Genomic DNA, 20085 nt, shown 5'->3' with positions numbered 1-20085 from the left:
GAACACATTTCAAAGAACTGAACTCCTATAAAGTCTATTCTGATTAAGTGGAATTAAACTAGAGATCAGTTACACAGAGATAACTAAAAAATCTCCCCCATATTCGAAATTTTGCAACATGCTTCAAAAAAAATCATGAGTCAAAGAAGAAATCCCATGGCAATTACAAAACATTACAAATGAGGGACAATGAAAGAACTATATAAAATCTTATAGGGTGCATATACTGGAGAAAGATAGAAAATCTATTGTATAACTTTTTATCTCAAGGTGGGGGGAACTAAATCCAAAGAAAGTAAAGCAAATAACAGAAGAAACCAACAACATGCAGAAAAGTATAATGAAGAAAACGAAAACAAAAAGTTGGTTCTCTGAAAATTAATACAAAAATACTGTAAAGAATTAATAAAATAGCTAATTATCAATAAAAAAATTAGAAAACAAATTACCAACATTAGAATGAAAAAGGGAAAATCATTACAGATTTTACAAACACTAAACAGGGCATCATGAACAACTTTATGCCAACAACTTTGAAACTGAGATGTGCTAGTCAAATTCCTTGCAACTCACCAATGCTAAAGAAACAGTAAATCTTTTAACAGTCCTGCCCTAAGAAATGTAATCTCTAATAAAAAAAACTTTCCCATAATGAAAATTCTTGGTTTGAATGGCTTCAGTAGTGAGTTCTTCAAAACATCATAAATAAATAAATAAATGAATGAATGAATGAATAAATAAATAACTCAGTATCATTTGCATCAACCTCTGATAGAAAATAACAAAAAAGGGCATAACAACATAGATACCAATGAATGAATGAATGAATGAATGAATAAATAAATAAATCAATATCATTTGCATCAACCTCTGATAGAAAATAACAAAAAAGGGAATAACAACATAGATACCAAAACCTAACAGGGACCTGATAAAAATGAAAAATTACAGGCCAATCTCTCTCATGAATGTGAATATAAAAATTTTAAATAAAGATATTAACAAGTTGACTCTAGTGATATATAAATGTAATAACATATCATGACCCAGTAGGGTTTCTTCTAAAAATGCAGGGTTGATTTCACATCTGAAAATCAATGCAATCTACCACATTAACAGAATAGAGAAAAAGAACCATTCTAATAGATGCCTCCCTCAAATCTGATCAAATTCAGCACAATAAAAATACAGCATGATAAAAAAAAATACTTATCTTGACAAACTCAGAATTTCCTTAATCTGATAAATATAGCTACAAAAGCCTACAGCAAATATCATACTTACTATGAAATAATAAACACTTTCTACCTGAGGTAGAAAGTAAGACATTAATGTTCAATTATCATCACTTCCAGTTAATATTATATTCAAGGTTCTTAACAGTACAATATGGCAAGAAAAAAAATTAATACAAAAATATTGTAAAGAAAAAGTAAACTTTATTATCCACAAACTCAGTAGTATTACTTTGTCAATTCTCCCCAAATTAAACTATAGATTCATGCAATTCCAATCAAAGATCTCAGTAGGGCTTTTGTTTGGGAGAATAGAGAGGAGAAGGGAGAGGGTAATTGACAATTTATATGTAAATGATAAAAACCTAAAATTACTGAACAAACTTGGGGAACAAAAATTTTGTAGGTCTTAATATTACCTCCATACTCAAAACTAATTATATGAACTAGCAGAAAGAGAAATCAGGAAAACAGTTCCATTCACAATTACATCAAAAAGAATAAAATACCTAGGAATAAACCTAACCAAGGAAGTGAAAGACTTATACTCTGAAAACTACAAGACACTCATGAGAGAAATTAAAGAAGATACCAATAAATAGAAACACATCCTGTGCTCATGGATAGGAAGAATTAATATTGTCAAAACGGCCATCCTGCCCAATGCAGTCTACAGATTCAATGCAATCCCTATCAAAATACCAACAGCATTATTCAGTGAACTAGAGCAAATAGTTCTAAAATTCATATGGAACCACAAAAGACCCCGAATAGCCAAAGCAATCCTGAGAAGGAAGAACAAAGCAGGGGGAATTATGCTCCTTGCGTTCAAGCTTTACTACAAAGCCACAGGAATCAAGACAATTTGGTACTGGCACAAGAACAGACCCATAGACCAATGGAACAGAATAGAGAGCCCAGATATAAACCCAAGCATATATGGTCAATTAATATATGATAAAGGAGCCATGGATATACAGTGGGGAAATGACAGCCTCTTCAACAGCTGGTGTTGGCAAAACTGGACAGCTACATGTAACACGAACAACTTTTTCACGAACATATCTCCCTGTGCAAGGGAAACAAAAGCAAAAATGAACAAGTGGGACTATCTCAAACTAAAAAGCTTCTGTACAGCAAAGGATACCATCAGTAAAACAAAAAGACATCCTACAGTATGAGAGAATATATTCATAAATGACATATCTGATAAGGGGTTGACATCCAAATTATATAAAGAGCTCACGCACTTCAACAAATGAAAAGCAAATAAGGCAATTAAAAAATGGGCAGAGGAGCTGAACAGACACTTCTCCAAAGAAGAAATTCAGATGGCCAACAGACACATGAAAAGATACTCCACATTGCTAATCATCAGAGAAATGCAAATTAAAACCACATTGAGATATCACCTCACACCAGTTAGGATCGCCACCATCCAAAAGACAAACAACAACAAATGTTGGCGAGGATGTGGAGAAAGGGGAACCCTCCTATACTGCTGGGGGTAATGTAAACTAGTTCAACCATTGTGGAAAGCAGTATGGAGGTTCCTCAAAAAACTCAAAATAGAAATACCATTTGACCCAGGAATTCTACTCCTAGGAATTTAACCTAAGAATGCAGGAGCCCAGTTTCAAAAAGACATATGCACCCCTATGTTTATCACAGCACTATTTACAATAGCCAAGAAATGGAAGCAACCTAAGTGTCCATTAGTAGATGAATGGATAAAGAAGATGTGGTACACTTACACAATGGAATATTATTCAGCCATAAGAAGAAAACAAATCCAACATGGATGGAGCTAGAGGGTATTATGCTCAGTGAAGTAAGTCAGGTAGAAAAAGACAAGTATCAAATGATTTCACTCATCTGTGGAGTATAAGAACAAAGAAAAAAAACCTGAAGGAACAAAATAGCAGCAGACTCACAGAACCCAAGAATGGACTAACAGTTACCGAAGGGAAAGGGATTGCGAAGGATGGGTGGGAAGGGAGGGATAAGGGGGAAAAAGGGGCATTACAATTAGCAGGCATAATGTTGGGGGGGGGGACACGGGGAAGGCAGTATAACACAGAGAAGACAGGTAGTGATTCTATAGCATCTTGCTATACTGATGAACAGTGACTGTAATGGGATGTGATGGGGACTTAATGATGGAGTCTAGTAACCATAATGTTGTTCATGTAATTTTACATTAATGATGAAGGAAGGAAGGAAGGAAGGAAGGAAGGAAGGAAGGAAGGAAGGAAGGAAGGAAGGAAGGAAGGAAGGAAGGAAGGAAGGAAGGAAGGAAGGAAGGAAAAAGCAATGATTATTTTAAACACTTTAAAAAATAAAGATAATGGATATTTCTTATCTAAAAAGAAAACTAATTATAAAGCTATAAGCAAGAATAAATAAACAGATCAATGGAAAAGAATAGGGAACTCTAAAAGACCCACACATACACAGTCACCTGATTTATGATACAAAAGCATCACTACAATTTAGTGGGGACAGAATGGAATGATCTTTGCATAGAATGGTGTTCGGGACTATTAGATATCCATATGGAAAAGAATGAACCTTAACTGTAACATTCACAAAAAATGGATGGATTATAGACCTAATATGAAAGTAAAACTAGTTTCTAAAGGACAACAGAAAAGTATCTTCATGAATTTAGTGTAAGCAAAGAGTTCTTAAATAGAGCACCTAAATAAAGTAAGAAATGATAATTTAGACTTCATTAAATTAAGAACTATTCATCAAAAAACATTGAGAGTGCTAAGCCAAGACACAGATGTGAGAAAATATTCACAATGCATATGCAAAATATGCTTGTATCTAGAAAATACAACAAATTCCAACAATTCAATAAGGAAACAGCCCATCAAAAACTACACTAAAGAAATGGCACTTTAAAAAGAGGATATGCAGAGATTCAATAACATGAAAAGTGGTTCAACATCATTAGTCTTTGGGTGAATTCAAGTAAAAACCACCATAAGATACCATTACCTATGTATACAATGAAAAAGGCAAAATATAACTACCATCTAGAATATCAATAATTGGAATGTCATAATTTTCTGGTGGGAACATAAACTGGACAACCATTTTAGAAAACTATTTGGCAGGATTTACTAAAGGAAACACACATATCCCCAACACGCACCACAAGACATATTCAAGGATGGACACATAAGAGCCAAAACCTAGAAATAGTCCAAATGTCTGTCGATTATAAAAGGAATACATTTTATAGTATATTCATAAAATGAAATTTAAAAAAAAAAGCTACACAAAAAAGTGAATTTCATGGACATTGATGGTTGAATTAAAATAACCAGATACAAAAGAGTACTTCATTTATATGAAGTTCAAGAATAGGTAAAACTAATGGAAGTGATAGAAGTCAGAATAGTGGTCCCTCACTACCCCAGTTTTTTGTTTTGTTTTGTTTTTTAGGCTGGGGACATCAAAGGGAGAGGCATGATAAGGGAGGCAGCTAAGTTGTTCGATATGTTCTGTATCTTGATATAGGTATAGGTTAAAAGGTATATTCCTATGTAAAAATATAACGAGTGGTTCTTTCAAGATTTTTGCATTCTATCTTTTGTGAATTATATCATAATATAAAAGAAAACTCACTTAAGACTCTACTTACTACTTTAATTTTTCTCTTTTAGTTTGACAAGGTATATTTTTCTCTTTGATAAAGAAAGATAGATGAGCACTCCCCAGTTGCCCTTAGAATTAAAGTATCTTAACTCACACGTCAAAGTTACTCTGAGAGGAAAAAAAGCAACATCTTTCTTCAGGAATTACAGTAAAAAGGAGGCTTAGCTTGCAAAATCCAACTACTTTATGCCACTGGATTATCTTTTTAAGCAAGGGCATCAAAAAGTTGATACAATGAAAGTTCAAAGTGAAGAACAGATTACAGTAAAATAAGATTCTGTAAAATCTATATAGAACATCCCTTTGATACTTTCTCTAGGGCACAGAGGGAAATATAACAAATTGAATAAACTAATTATATGCTTTTGTATTTTAGTATCAATAAGAATAAAGTACATAGTGATCATTATGTATGTCATTGTAGACAATCAGAGCCAGCTTAAAGGGCAGTCTATTGATTCGGTTATCGATCCTGAAAATAACTATTTTTAGAAGCATTAAATACCTATTAAAACCTCAGATATGCATTACAAGTAGCTAAGGAAAAACCTCATACATCCCTCTACAGGTAGAATTAAACACCATTATGGCAACCTTATTATAAAATGTTTGTAACATTTGTTTAGCTCTCTTACATCAACCCCATGTAAAAGACAGTATTTTCAACAATGTCTTAAATTGAGGAAATTTGTAATCAAAGATTAAGAAAGTTTTGAAGCAGTGTAGCAGCAGATACTAAATTAATATGCAATTTTTTTAACTTCTCCAATCCCAATACCCTTTACATCTTGAAAATGAGAGAAAGATGGTGAGTTTAAAGGTAGGACAAATAAAAATGGAGCATACCCCGACCTCACCTAATATCATGGAATATTTTAATTCAGGACTCATGTAGGAAAGGAGAGAATTTACCTGCCAAGCTGAAACAGATGTTGAGTTGGACATGACTGTTTTCTGCAGCTCTTCAAGTACAGCATCTGGGAGAGCCTTTTGTGACTCCAGGAGTGGTTTACACTGAACTTGTCTTAAAAGTAAGATAACGGCTGGCTGATCAGGGTGACTTTTTAAGTTCTAAAAATTGAACACCAAATAGAAATACATCAAATAGTTGTTCAATGTTAAATGAAAAAGGCAATTACACTACTCTCTATTTTGAAAAACAAAATCTGAATTTAACCATTTCTAATTAAAATATAAACAGCTGCAAAGGAAAATAAAACACTGAACATCTTGGTAATATCAAACTCTACATTTAAAAACTTTAATAGTGGTAATGCTCTTATTGCAGTTCATAAGTCATTTATTTTACATTTAATATGTCCCTTTGACTTGGTTTATCCTCACATATATCCTGAAAAGTTTTGGTTCTGAATGTAAGTAGATGAACTAAGAAAATGTAAATTTAACAGTGAAGGAATAACACTACTTCTTATTGGAAGAAACTATATCATCTAAGAAGCAAAAGCAGTAGTTTTTTTCCTTTGTCAATCTCTTAACAAAGATATTCATTGCATGTCTTTCCTCTAGTCACAGACTTCTAATGCATTGGGATTAAGAGAAACGACTCAATTACCCATTTCCCTAAGCTATCATTTATACCTTAAAACACATACATACACACATAAATGTATATATTTGTGTGTATATGGAAAAGGTTAAAGAACATTCTCCTAACAAGTCCTTTTATTTCGTTATTGCTTATCCCTCAATAAGTTACTTCTCTATTTTTTATTAGGTCACCGATTTAAATATATTTACTTCTAAAACATACGTGATTGCTTTTTTCAAGACATTGGAACAATAAAATGACAAGGAAAGGGTCACAGAAGTAGCATTTATTCTGTCAGAGGGCACAGCAACTGTTAATTTATGCTTACTAAACACTCCCTGTATAATACTAACCTATCCCTGAACTTAGATGGAATTTCTTAAGTAAAAGAGAAATTACTTTCTTTTCAGAGAATTCAAAGACCAAAGGGATTCTCAAAGATCCATTCTTCTTTTTCTGTAAACTTTATATTGACCCTGACTTTTCAAAAAAACATTTCTAGAAAGACAAAATGATCTCCCTGATAAAAATGTATGAAAAGAAGGTTTTTTCAGGAAAAGTGGTAACTAAAACTCTCCTTATCTATTAAATTATTTCTGACTATGTTTATGAATGAGTAATTTATTTGATATATATTTATTGAGCCCCTACTATGTGCCAGGCAAGGTGCTAAGAATTCGCTCACAGACTCAATACTCCAGGTATGAAAAACCAACTACTGAGTAGATCCAGTCATTCACTTAAACATCTCCACAGTCATTCTATATTATTCGGAAATCTTTGGAAAAGTTTGGAAAAATGCAGAAATGCCAGAAACATAGGATTCTACAGGGAGTAACCAGAAATCAAAGGAAAATACTGCCTCCATAACAGTATGCTTTACAGGCAAAAAAAGATCTATTAAGGCTTTTAGTCCTAGAGTCAAATAGGAGTTCAAAAGGCAACTCCATCAATTTCTAGCTGCGAACTCCTGTGCAAATTACCTTCCCTCACAAAGCCTTAGTTTTCTCATTTGTAAAAATGGGGATAATAATAAATACCTATGTCATAGGGTTGCTGTGAAGTTCAAATACAAACTGGTAAAATGTACTGACTATAGTAAGTACTCAATAAACATTGGGTATTATCATTACCACCACTACGACCACTACCACCATATGTGCTCTGTAAATAACTTGCACTCTATTTTTGAACTTATTCTCCAAGAAGGAAAAGAATCCATAAATCTCAGTGCTCCCTTTCATAATAATACCTTTGTGCAGAGGGCTTCAGCTTCAGATATTCTTCCTGTGTCTATCAGACCAGTGACAGCTTGGGAGAGAGACCACTTTTCAAGAGATTGGTTGTAATTTTCAAGGAATTTGTTGTCCTGAACTGCAAACAAAAAATGGCAATGTCCCCTTCTGTGCAATTTATAAGTTGTTCTCAGAGGACTCATCAGTTGCTAAGAAATATAACTAAACTTACCATGCATATACAATTTTTAAAACTTACACATAGCACTGAAATACCATATACTATCCTGACATAAGTTTCTGAAAAGTTTCACGCTAGGAATATTTCAATGACTTAAGACTTAGATCAAAAATCACTCTATCTGCAGTAAAACTGAAAATAGTTCATTGAAAAAAATTAAAGATTTATCACAATGTAATTGACATGATAAATTGTACATACGCATATATTCAGACTGTACAGTCTGATGACTTTGATGTGAGTATACATCCTTGAGCCACCCCTACAATCAAGATAACGAACATGTTCATCATCATGAAGTTTCCTCCTACCCCTTCTGTCATCACTCCTGTCCCCAACCTCCCTCCCTTCTTACTCTCTGTCCCCAGGCAACCACTAACTGTTTTCAGTCACAAAGGTCACTTTGTTTTCTAAAATTTCACATAAATGGAATCATAAAAGATAAACCCTTTGGCATCTTTCACATCTGTTAACATGGTAAATTACATTCATTTTCAAATGTTAAAGTGACTTTGTATCCCTAGGATAAACCCTATTTGATCATGTATTATTATCTTTTTTAAGTGTTGTTGGATTTGAATTGCTGGAGTGTTTTATCTAGGTCTGTAGTTTTCTTATAATGTCTTTGGCTCTGGTATCAGGGTAATGCAGGCCTCACTGAAGTTGGAAAATGCTACCAACTTTTCAATTTTCTGGAAGTACTTGCAGAGAACTGGTATTATTTCTTCCTTAAATGTCTAGTAGAATTTATCAGTGAAGGTATCCGGTCCTGGAGTTTTCTTCTTGGGAAGATTTTTAATCATAAATTCAGTGTCTCCAATAGATACAAAACTATTCAATTTATTTACTTCTTAAGTGAACTATGTATCTTTTAGAAATTTTATGTTTTCTATTTCATTGATCTCTACTCTTTGTTATTTCTTTTCTTCTGGTTACTTTGTGTTTAATTTCCTCTTCCTTTTTAATTTATTAAGGTAGAAGCTGAGATCATCGAGTTGAGGTCTTAGAAAATCATTATTTTCTAATGTAGACATTTAATGCTACAAATTTACTGATAAGCAGTGCTTTAGTAGCATTACAGAATTTTGACACATTGTTTTCATTTTCATTCAATTCAGAGTAACTTCTAATTTCCCTTCTGACTTATTGTTTGACCTAGATTATTCAGAAGCACATTATTTAGTTTCCAAATACTAACAAACTTTCCAGATATTTTTTAGTTATTGATTTTTAATTTAATTCCATTGTATTGACATAATATACTTTATATGACCTGAATCCCTTTAAATTTATTTAGGCCTGTTTTATGGCTCACAATATATTTGGGTAAATGTTCTGTATGCACTTGACAACATGCATTCTGCTGTTGTTAAAAGTGTTCTATAAATGCCAATTATGTCAAGTCAGTTGACAGTGTTGTTCCAGTCTTTATTATATCTATATTGATTTTCTGTCCAATTGTTCTATTAATTATCAGAAGAAGAATGCTGAATCTTTTTAACTGTAATTCTGAATTTACCTCTTTCCTTTCACTTCTATAATTTTTTGCTTCATGCATTTTTTCACAATATTTCATTGTGAAATACAATGCAGATTTTATGTGTTTTTAAATCTTTGTTGTTCAATGTCTAAGTGTTTAGTATTGTTCTGCCTTCTTGGTGAACTGATTTCATCGTTAAATGACCCTCCTTATCACTGACAATATTCTTTTCCCTGAAATCTACTTTATCTGAAATTAATATGGCCATTCCACCTTTCTTTTGCTTAGTGTTGGCATGATATCTCTTTTTTCATTGTTTTACTTTTTAGGCTATTTTTGTCTTTATATTTAAGTATAGGTTTATATTTTATCTATGTTTATTCTAGATAGTATTTGATTGGCTCTTGCTTTCTTATCCAATCTGCAATCTCTTGCCTGTTAACTAGGGTATTTAGATCATTTATATTTACCTTGATTATCGATACGTTAGAGTTGGCTTTAACTCTAATGTATTATTTGTTCTCTATTTATTTTATCTATTTTTTGTTCCCTTTTCCTCTTCTTTGTTTTTTTTTTAATGACTTCATCTTATCTGCCTTGGTGGCTTATTTGTTATAACTCTATTCAGTGTCTAAGGTTTAGAGTATTCATCTTTAAATTGTCACAGTCTATCCTTAAGTAATATTACACCACTTAATTTATAGTATAAAAACTTTACAAAAGAATACTTTCAGAAAAGTTCCTGCCTTTGTCATATGTGCTTTAAATAGTCAATGACATTTTAAAGAGATTTCTATCATGTGTTACTTGTAGATATATTTCTACTGTTTTTTTCTCCTCATTATGGGTGGTATTTTCCTGCTTTTTTGCATGCCTATAAAGTTTTAACTGGACATTGGACAGTATACATTTTACCTTGTTGAATGCTGAGTATTTTTTTCCCTACAATGTTCTTGTGCTTTGTTCTGTGTGCAGTTAAGCTTCTTGAAAATGATTTGATCTTTTCAAGGTTTGTTTTTAAGCTTTGTTAGATGAGACCCTAACAGCCTTTAGTGTAGGGCTAATTGTGCCCACTACCTTTTGACAATATCCTTTTGAGCCCTTTACCCCAAATTAATCATGTTTAAAATGTTTTTTAAACTTACTTGAAGCAGAAACAGCAGATAACAGTGCCAAGTATAAGTCCATCCTCTTTGGCTGAGTGTTGTTGATGAGAGCCAGTTTATCATCAGCATGACAGGCTGCCATTAACCCAGCCCAGACAGCAGGGTCACCTAAACAAAGGAAATGTGGTTAGAATATTTGTTAATATCAAAATATTGCTGGAAAACTACCAAAAATGAGAATAAGAGTTCACAAATACCAAAAAATAAAATAAAATAAAATAAAACTATACTTCAGAAAAAGTCCATGTTCTCAAAGAAAAACTAACTTATACTTGTTTTCTTATTACTATATTCATCCTTCAAGATTGGCCATTTTTTCCAAACACATCAGAAGATAAGAAATATCCTATTAAGCTCTTCTATGACTGGTTAGTTCAGTTGCCTAGAGTACTGTGCTACTGTGGGAAGGTCAATTACATCCACTTTCACTGGACACCAAGCCCAAGTCTCAAAGAGACACTCACGTTCACACGGTCCCTGTATTAAAGGCCCAGTAATAGGAAAGGCAAGATAACACAATTTTTCAGTTCTTAAGAAAAGTTTCAGCCAAAGGAAAAGCTTAAGACAACTCCATTCTACCTACGTTCTAACAGCCAACCATGAAAGTCATTTTATCATTTCAAGTGAAGCAATTAAATGATTATATATCCCTTCATTCATTTGATTGTTTCTTCCTTAGCAGCTTCAGGGGTGGGGAACAGCCTGATAGTAGTTGGTTGAGGAGGTAATGGTAGAGAATATGAGTACAGATCCCTCTTAATAAAGTTAGTTGTCAAAAGAAGCAGCCAGAAGATTTCAACTTAGAAGGTTTATTTGGTCTTTGATTTTATAAACAACATTTTTGAGGCTAGTGTTTGCATGGTTAACATCTAAATCCTGCTAACAAATGGATAATTTTGAATTACTCCCACAAGGGGTACTAGTTAACAACAGGGTCCTTTAAATGTAATTTTTAGCTTTTATTTTATATTTTTTCTTATCTAACTGTCTTATCTTATATATATCTCTATTAAGTGTCTGAAATATGTATTTCATCTATAAATGATCAGTATTCATACTAATACAATCATTAAAATTCTTAGTTGACCAAACTTTTTTCCCCAAAAATTAAATGCATACCTCTGTATCACAAAACAATTTCTGTCCCAGATAATGACTACCCAATTTTAAATAACATAGGACATAACCAAATTCCCAAATAAGCAAATGGGAGCCATTCCCTAAAATTTGCAATGGGATCTGATTACTGTATAATGGAAGGCACATGACTAAATCTTAGTTTTCTGTGTTTTAGGTTTAATAATGCCACTAATTAATTGTGTTGGGACTCATTTCCCATCAAACAAGACAACTGAACTGAATGGTGGCTCAGGTGGCATCAGGTCTAAAATCCTGTAATTCAAATGAAAGTGAACTTAATTTCTGAATGTTTACTTATTTCAAGGATTAAGTGAACAATTCCTTTAGGGATCTTAGGGTATTCTATAGTTTAGATTTTGGGTGGGGAACCATGGCTGGCAGTAATTTCTTCTGTCACAATTCAAAATAATTGCTGTTTTCTTTAACTCTAGAAATGAATAATATCTAGATATTCAACAATTCAAATTTTCTATGAAACAAAGTGCTATTTTATATGTGTGTGTGTATACACACACACACACACAAACTTAAAAATGTTTAACTATTTTTTGTTTGCAAAAATAACTTTAATGTCACAGAAACACCAATCTAGTAGAAACTGAATTTCTTTCTAATCAGTTTTTATTCTGAGAAGTATATTTAAATTTGAAAAGATTCCTTGGAGTACCATTCACCAAAACTGTACTTTGTTCAACTAGATCTACAATGACTAGGTGTACAGCTATGAAACCTAGTTATATTCACTTTCATTGGACTCCAAGGACAAGTCTCAAACAGGTTCTCATCTTCATCACTCAGATCCTGTTTTACACATCTCATGGGATGACTCTGCTTCCCTGAGTATGTATTTTCTCCAGATAAAATGGGAAAATCAGAGACTTTATTAGGCAATCTTACCTTTCTAAAGTTAATGTCACTTACACAATTAAAGACTAACAGATCTATCATTCTAGATCTACTGTAAGAATGCTTCAGAGTAATTCTATCTAATACATGCTTGAGTACACTGCTAAAAATTAGAAATTTACCCATGTATAACACAGATAAATCCAAACATTTAGGGTCTTGTTGTGTTCTATTTTAAAAATGAAAGAAAGAATAAACAACAAGGTATTTGTCTGTTTACTTGTTTTATAAAATAATCTCTGAATTGTGAGAGATGTCACAGTTTATATAGGATCTTTATTATTTATTGTGAAGACAACACTGAACCTATTCTTCGCACAGTGTTTTCTCAACAGTCCCCAGCCAAAAGTAATAGCATTCTGATCTAACAAATGTTTGAAGTCTTCTGTGGAAATTGCTTGATACTATATTTCACATTAAAAATAATATTATGTAAAAATACATCTCACAACCCTACACTGTTAAACATTCCAGGCCTTAAGGCATTTATTCCTCAAGCAGGGATAATAGAAGCATACTGATGTGATTATATGCAATTTCTCAGTACCTTCTGTAACCAAAGGAACACATATGACACAGCTAGTCAGAACCAAGAAGAGCTAGCTCAAGTGAGGCCATCACCCAGACATTTCTTACAGTTATCACAGAAGACACATTTCCACTCTTCAAGTAGCTAATAACAATACATAAAAATTACTAAATGTGTTTATTAAATAATTTAATAACTACAGGTAAGCCAGACTGATGGAAATCAGAAATAAAACTACTTGTTGAAAATACGTAATTCAGATTTTCAGCAACAGGTAATAAAATATCTTCCTTTCAGCCTGCTCCAATAATTGATTACCTCTCAATTATCAGCAGCCAAATGCAGATAATCAAATAATATGCAAAATCTTAGAATATTTTCTTAAAATTCCCTTATTTTATTTTATGAAGATACAAACTTTGCTCTTGTAAGTCACAAATGCAAGACTGACAGAAGCCAAAGTACTGAAATGGATTATATATATTCACCTGGAGAAAGGAGAGCTGCCTTTTGAATAGTCTTTAGTGCGCTATTTTTTTCATCTTCTGTTGAACTGCTTCCCATAGCCAACTGATTTACTGCAGTGTACAGTAATGCTTTCTACATAAGAGGAAAAGAGCGGTGTTAACCAATTCTCTTTATAGCTCCCAGACTTTCAAAGTGACTAAAGAAGGACTATATTGAAAAGATGTGACCCCTAAACATAAGAAAAACAATTATTTTACTATTTCAACAATAATATTTAAAAAGTAGAACATTTCCTTTGTACTGGGGAAAACCAACCTTTCCATGATTTGAGTCCAGGATGTGGGCCACATTTCCTGCAACAGCACCTCCCTATAACAGAAAATAATTATTTAGATAGATGTATAAACTTTCAGAAAACAGTAGAAAATGCTTCCATTTTCTGATAAAATCTTTCCATTAAGTCATTTGAAAGGTTCAGTTGTATCACATTCACAACCTTTAAACTCCTCAGGTATCAACTTAGTATTATTGCTCTAAAAGAGCAGTTTAATATTTCTATGAAAGAAAATCTTTCCAACTGTGATCATTTCAACTCCCCTCTTCTAAAATACTTACTAAAGGCCCCAAAGTTACATAATTTTACAGTGGTACCAAACAAATGTACACAATCTCTACCAATATAAGATTATGAAAGAAAGAAAGACTGAAGGATAAAAAAAAGAGAGGCCACAAAACTTATTGTAAGAGAAATTAACATGGTTTCACTCCATGAAAATACAGTATTTTTAAAACTTCTCTAGTCCCTAGTAAAATGAATGAAGTTCGGAGCACCATTAAGCTCATGAATGCTTCAATCATCAACTCAATATTAAAATGAGAAAAATATATGCAGCATTATAGTTTTCATAAAGTTGATTTGAAATGCTTAATTTTTAAAAATTCAATTAGACATCTTATGTAACTAGGAAAGAAAGTAAATTATAATGACTTTATTTTAAATTAGAAGTATTCTGTACTCTTCATTTTACACTGGAAGTGTATCAGAAATGTTTTCAAAATCATATTTTCCATGTAAAGAATGCTAAAAATAAACTTTAAAAAATATGTTAATATAAAACAAATAAAAGATGGATTAAAAAAACAGACATGGCAGAGGCGGAGGAGGACTCAGAAGTCGGAGGCGGGGGGATGATCCACCACCACCACAACTACTAACCATGACTTTGTGTAAGCTATTAATCTCTGTCTCAAGGGTCCTCTATAAAATGGACATTAAGTGCAGCTACTTCATATGGTTGTTGGGATTAAATGTAAAATACATTATAATCTCTAACAGAGTATTGGCACATAATAAGAACCTCATCACAGGGTCCAATTAATGGAGATCTTCTAGGCTCTTTGATCCACCATGTGTGAAAAACAGTAGGAATAACGAACAAAACTAGACCCACAACAGACTTCAGATATTGGAATCATTAGATGTAGTACGCATTCGAAATATATTAGCCACACCATTATGTTTACCAACTAATTAAGTAAACTATGAAAGGACATAATAAACATAGAAGTTAACAATATACATATAGACTCCTGTAGATACCTGGCTCTTGTGAATTAAAATACAGTATATAAACTCTTTTATAAAACATCAATGACTTCATGTTTAGACTTACATTTTTAGATAGCAGTGTTCAGTTCTTATTTCATTATCTCTAAAGACCTTTTTAAATAAAACTTTCTTTTGGGATTCAAAAACACAATAGCCAATACTTACTAAATGGCAACATTACAAGCATAACCTCATGATACAACCATTTAACATAACCTGTATATGTTAAAAAATACATTAAAAAAAATACTTTTTTGTATCTTCCATAATGCCCAGAAGAGTACAATAGTACCAGGACGAAACTCAGTGACCTTAGTGAATGACTAATGGAAAATTTCATTAAATAGCAGAACCCTTACTATATTAGTTATTTTCCAGAATGTCAATACTTTATAAAATTGTATTATTTGCCACATTACAAGTTATTTTATCCTTATGCCAGAAGTTAGGACATTACTCACCTTTGCATTTTGTTGAGCATACTGAGCAACCACTCGGGACAACAGAGACCAAAGAGCAGGATCAGCTGGGTTACTATAAAGATCATCAAAAGAGGAGGGCTTAGAGATGGGAGTTATTTTAATCACAAAAAGTACCAGCAACCAGCATTTTATTTAGGACCTAAGTTTAAAATCTTCTAGACATCAAAAATATCAATTGTCCATGTGTCGTTCTAAGTGTCTGAATTTTTAAAAGGTACTTTTAATCTCTAATATATACCAACAGTTCTTATGAAAATAAGAAGAAGAAATCAGCAATGTGATGATTACAAAGCCATGAGATGTAATCAAGTAAGGTCAAGGAAGTTTAATATGTTGTGTTCAAAGAAAACAGAGATGAGAACTGTGGAAGGAAAACAAACTATAGATTTAACATTCTACTGCTGAAAATAAAACAAATAACCACATTGATAGTGATAACAGGTTTCTATTTTCTAACATCCAAATGAAATGTTTGGCCAAAAAATTCCTAAAACCATCAAACTGGCCAATATCAGATAACAAACTGACAATTTCACAAACCCGAGAATTAGTAAGGGCAATTCATGTACAATTTCATAAAACCACATTCTGGTTTTCAAACATACATGCTTACCTCATTTCATATTTATAATAAGGCCCAAATGCCAAAGACAACTTCATGAAGCATATAATTAGATCTATATAAATAGCTACAGAAGTTACCTGTGAACAGCTTTTGATGCTTGTCTCTGCACTGCGACGCTGCGGCCTTGCAGTGCATGGATCGCTGAAGTAAGAAGGTACCTCTGATAATCACTGTCTTTCTGTTTCATGTGCTTCAGTAACTCATTAAGTGCTGCTTTGGACAGTGTGGCATCTTGCATTGCCAATCCTAGAGCACACAGGGCTTGAAGACTTTCTGTGGTTGGTTCCTTTAAGATAGAGCTGTAAAATTTATTTTTAATAGCCTATTAGTCATGAGTACTGTTGTCCCTAACTATTAATATATCTAACAGTTAGTAGAAAAAGCGATTTAAAGATTCACCAAAGCTTTAAGATAAATATAAAACAAATTCATTGACTTTAGGGACAGCAATTTCCCTGAATGTCTGAAGCAGTTAAAAGTACCAATAGCCTTTCACAGAGCAGCAACAGCTACATTTCTTTTTGTTTATTATATCAAAGTTTTAGAAACAAATACAAATCTGTCTCTGGGTCTCGAGATTAGTAACTAGAGTAATTTTGCTAAAACAATTAGTTTCAGTAAAGTCATAGAACATATAAATAATAAAGAAAAACCCCCAAAATAAGATCTAATTTTTATATTATCAGAAAGCTTTGTCCTGCTGTTCTATAAGTACAAATTGTATCTATATCCACCATATTCCAAGTATTTTTTTGAGGTACATATGATGCATAAATCTTAGTGTACAGCTTAGTTTGACATGTGCATACACTCATGCAACCATTACCCTGATTAAGATACCAAACTTCCTAATGTTTTTTTTCTTTTATCTATTTCACTGTTTCTACCATCACTCCCTCCCCTATGGCAACCACCAGTCTGTTCTCTGTTTTAGGATCTATTTCCATTTTTTTGCTTTATAAAAAGATTCTATATATAAGTAAAACATAAGTATTCATCTTTCTCTGTCTGACTTATTTCACTTAGTATAATACCCCTAGGTCCATTCATATCATCAGAAATGGAAAGATTTTCTTTTTTATGTCTGAGTAATAGTCCATTGTATTCCAAGTGAGTATTTTTATAATTTAAGGAGAATTTAAATTTTGTATTTAAACATCTTTTTTTTTCCTACTTTACTATAAACTTTGATTTAGCTTTATGGAGGAATATGTCAATAATGTTTAGGAATCCTTATTAATTTAAATGAAGAAAACCTGATCTCTATAAACTTAATACATCTAATAATAATTATGAATGTTGTATTACAACAAAACAACTTTCAAAAACTTTTAAACTAAATTCATTAAAATATACTAGAAATATTTTTACTATTACAAAATATCACATACCTGTCACTATGTCTTCCCAATATTTTTTGGAAGTGTTTAGAATTTAATACTGACAGGTATAAAATCATGAGTTTTCATGAGCAGCTCTGTAGTAATCAGCTAACTTAACAGATCCATAGTACCTCTCTTTATAATAAAGGTTAATAGATGTAGAGTCCAAATATGTAAGAATGTGAATTAGTCATTTCTAACAATACCAATAGCCAAATTGTAGGATGGTACAACTAAGAAAGCAAATAATAAAATATAAACTCCAATAGTAACAGAAAAGAAGAAATCCAATTTGTCCTTTGATTCAAAAGGAAAAAAAAACTATCTCCTCTAATACTTTTTAATATACAAAATCTGAATATTACTGAAATGACTGCATCCCATTAAGCTAACATGCTGAACGCTCAGTCATGTTGTCTTGTACCATGTGCTAGGGATTTCACATGCAATTATTTAATATTATAAATTCTGTAAGATGATAACCCAACTTCCCCCCTATATACTGAACTTAACTCTTATTCCTCTTAAATAAGCATCAAGGACACTGCTGAGTTCCCAGCATATGGAGGCCAAATCAGATCAATAAAGAATTGGTAACTAAATTTTTCATTGAAAGAAAGTAAACAAAAAAATTCTATGTGGTGGGGGAGGAAAACAATTATAGTGCTAAATTTGAAAGATGACATGCAGAGATCAAAGACAAAAACAACAACAAGAACACTGATGAGATAAAATATGCAGCCCTGGATCCAAAAGCATTAAACAAGGATATTAAGGTTTTCCTTCTCATAAATGAAGCATAAAAGAATATAATCTTAAACTTTTACATTTTCCTACTTCCACCAATTTTTAAAATGATTTTGGTTACTGTTTTAAATAGTAACCCAAGACTAATCTAATTATGTCTAATTTGGAGTTACTTTTGTCCTTGATAACTGCAGTAATATATAAAAGCACCTATGACTGTTGTCCCCAGGCCATTTGGTTTCTGAACATGTTATATATAGCCATCTATACACTTTACAGGGATGTAAAAGGTGTGAAGTGTTAAGATGTTTTTTTAATTCTGACTAAGTTTCTCAAAAATAGCAAAAAGGAAGAGAAAGAATTATTTATTTATTATAAATGAAAATCACTTTAATCAGGATGGGACAAAGGCATCACAATGTATAAATATAAAGTTTATTCTACAGAAGTGCTTCTCAACTAGTACCATCTTATCCTCTCCCTCCCCCCACTTTTGGGAAGGTAATTTGGAGACTGTGGAGGCAATGTTTTGATTTTCACAATGACTGTGGGGTGCAATTAGGATTTAATGAGTGGGGAACAGGGATGCAATCTTCCTGCAATGGGGGACAATCCTGTACTGGGAGCATTTATAACATTGAAAATGCCAACAAAGCACTTACTGACAACCACTTTCCAATAGCATCTATTAGTTACCTGCTGCTTTTGAAGGAATTAGTCAACTTTCTCAAAAACAATTTTTTTTCAGAAAGTTGAAAAATACCATTAAATAACCACAGATATCACAGGCTGTTATTTTACTAATTTATTCCAAAAATACAGAAAAAGTTACAAGCTTTATAGGCAATTTTTTTGACATTCAATTTTAAATGAACCTTATTTTATCAGGTTAACTTAAAAGGAAAGAGAAAAAAATCTCTTTGGGGACCCAAGAGGCCAAAAAAGTTATCACATCTGCCGTCATCAAAAATTTTAAGATCTTCTAGATCAGGTGATCAATTGCTCTTTTAAAACAATAAATAAGACACACAGAGTACAGGATGGTTTTGAAGGATCAGATGGATCCAGACCTAAGAATTAGGCCATGATCTCTATCACCACCTATCAGTGTTCTATGAGTGCAGAAACAGGTAGGTCCAATTCCTTTTGTTCACCAAAAAGTTTTAAAAATATTAAGAACTTCATTTCACATTCAAATTTTAACCAATATTTAAGTATCTGTCCATATTAAGCATTGATGTCAACTATACATACCATTTAAACAGCAATGTCTTGGCTACATCCATTTTTCCTTGTTTATATTCCGTTATTGCCAGAGCTGTCAAGATATGGGCTTTGTCTTGCTCCAGTTCAACAATAGACAAGGCTCTCTCATAGGCTATTATACGGAGTTAGAAACAAACAAACAAATAAAGCACAATATACAAGCAATTTTGACTGACAAACACAGAATTTTCTCCTTTCCTAATCTTATTTTTGAAAAGGTATAACTAAAATTGTATCTTGTTTCCTTATTTTCAAGTGGATGGAATAAAAATTTATAATAATCGACCTTGGTTTAGCTGTTCCAAGGTGATCCTAGGGATATCATTGGGATTATTATGTGATATTCTGCCATTTCT

The 20085-nt window shown here is 32.4% G+C and overlaps 1 protein-coding gene across 4 annotated transcripts in view; it reads right to left on the bottom strand.

The window, feature by feature from the left end:
* SKIC3 (SKI3 subunit of superkiller complex) overlaps positions 1–20085 on the bottom strand; it is an 82718-nt gene that overhangs the window by 10768 nt on the left and 51865 nt on the right. For all 4 annotated transcript variants that reach the window (XM_037012094.2, XM_037012095.2, XM_037012092.2 and 1 more), the window contains 8 exons: positions 19718–19841; positions 16412–16633; positions 15689–15761; positions 13934–13987; positions 13639–13750; positions 10555–10683; positions 7706–7827; positions 5817–5975 (listed from right to left, as the gene is read on the bottom strand). In XM_037012094.2, the coding sequence (XP_036867989.1) occupies positions 5817–5975; positions 7706–7827; positions 10555–10683; positions 13639–13750; positions 13934–13987; positions 15689–15761; positions 16412–16633; positions 19718–19841 (995 nt within the window). The remainder of the gene's footprint in view (positions 1–5816; positions 5976–7705; positions 7828–10554; positions 10684–13638; positions 13751–13933; positions 13988–15688; positions 15762–16411; positions 16634–19717; positions 19842–20085) is intronic.

This window comes from Manis javanica, chromosome 1 (assembly GCF_040802235.1).
Source record: "Manis javanica isolate MJ-LG chromosome 1, MJ_LKY, whole genome shotgun sequence".
In the NCBI taxonomy this organism is placed as follows: domain Eukaryota; kingdom Metazoa; phylum Chordata; class Mammalia; order Pholidota; family Manidae; genus Manis; species Manis javanica.
The sequence above is the reverse complement of the archived record's forward strand: the minus strand, read 5'-3'. Positions and strand labels throughout refer to the sequence as shown.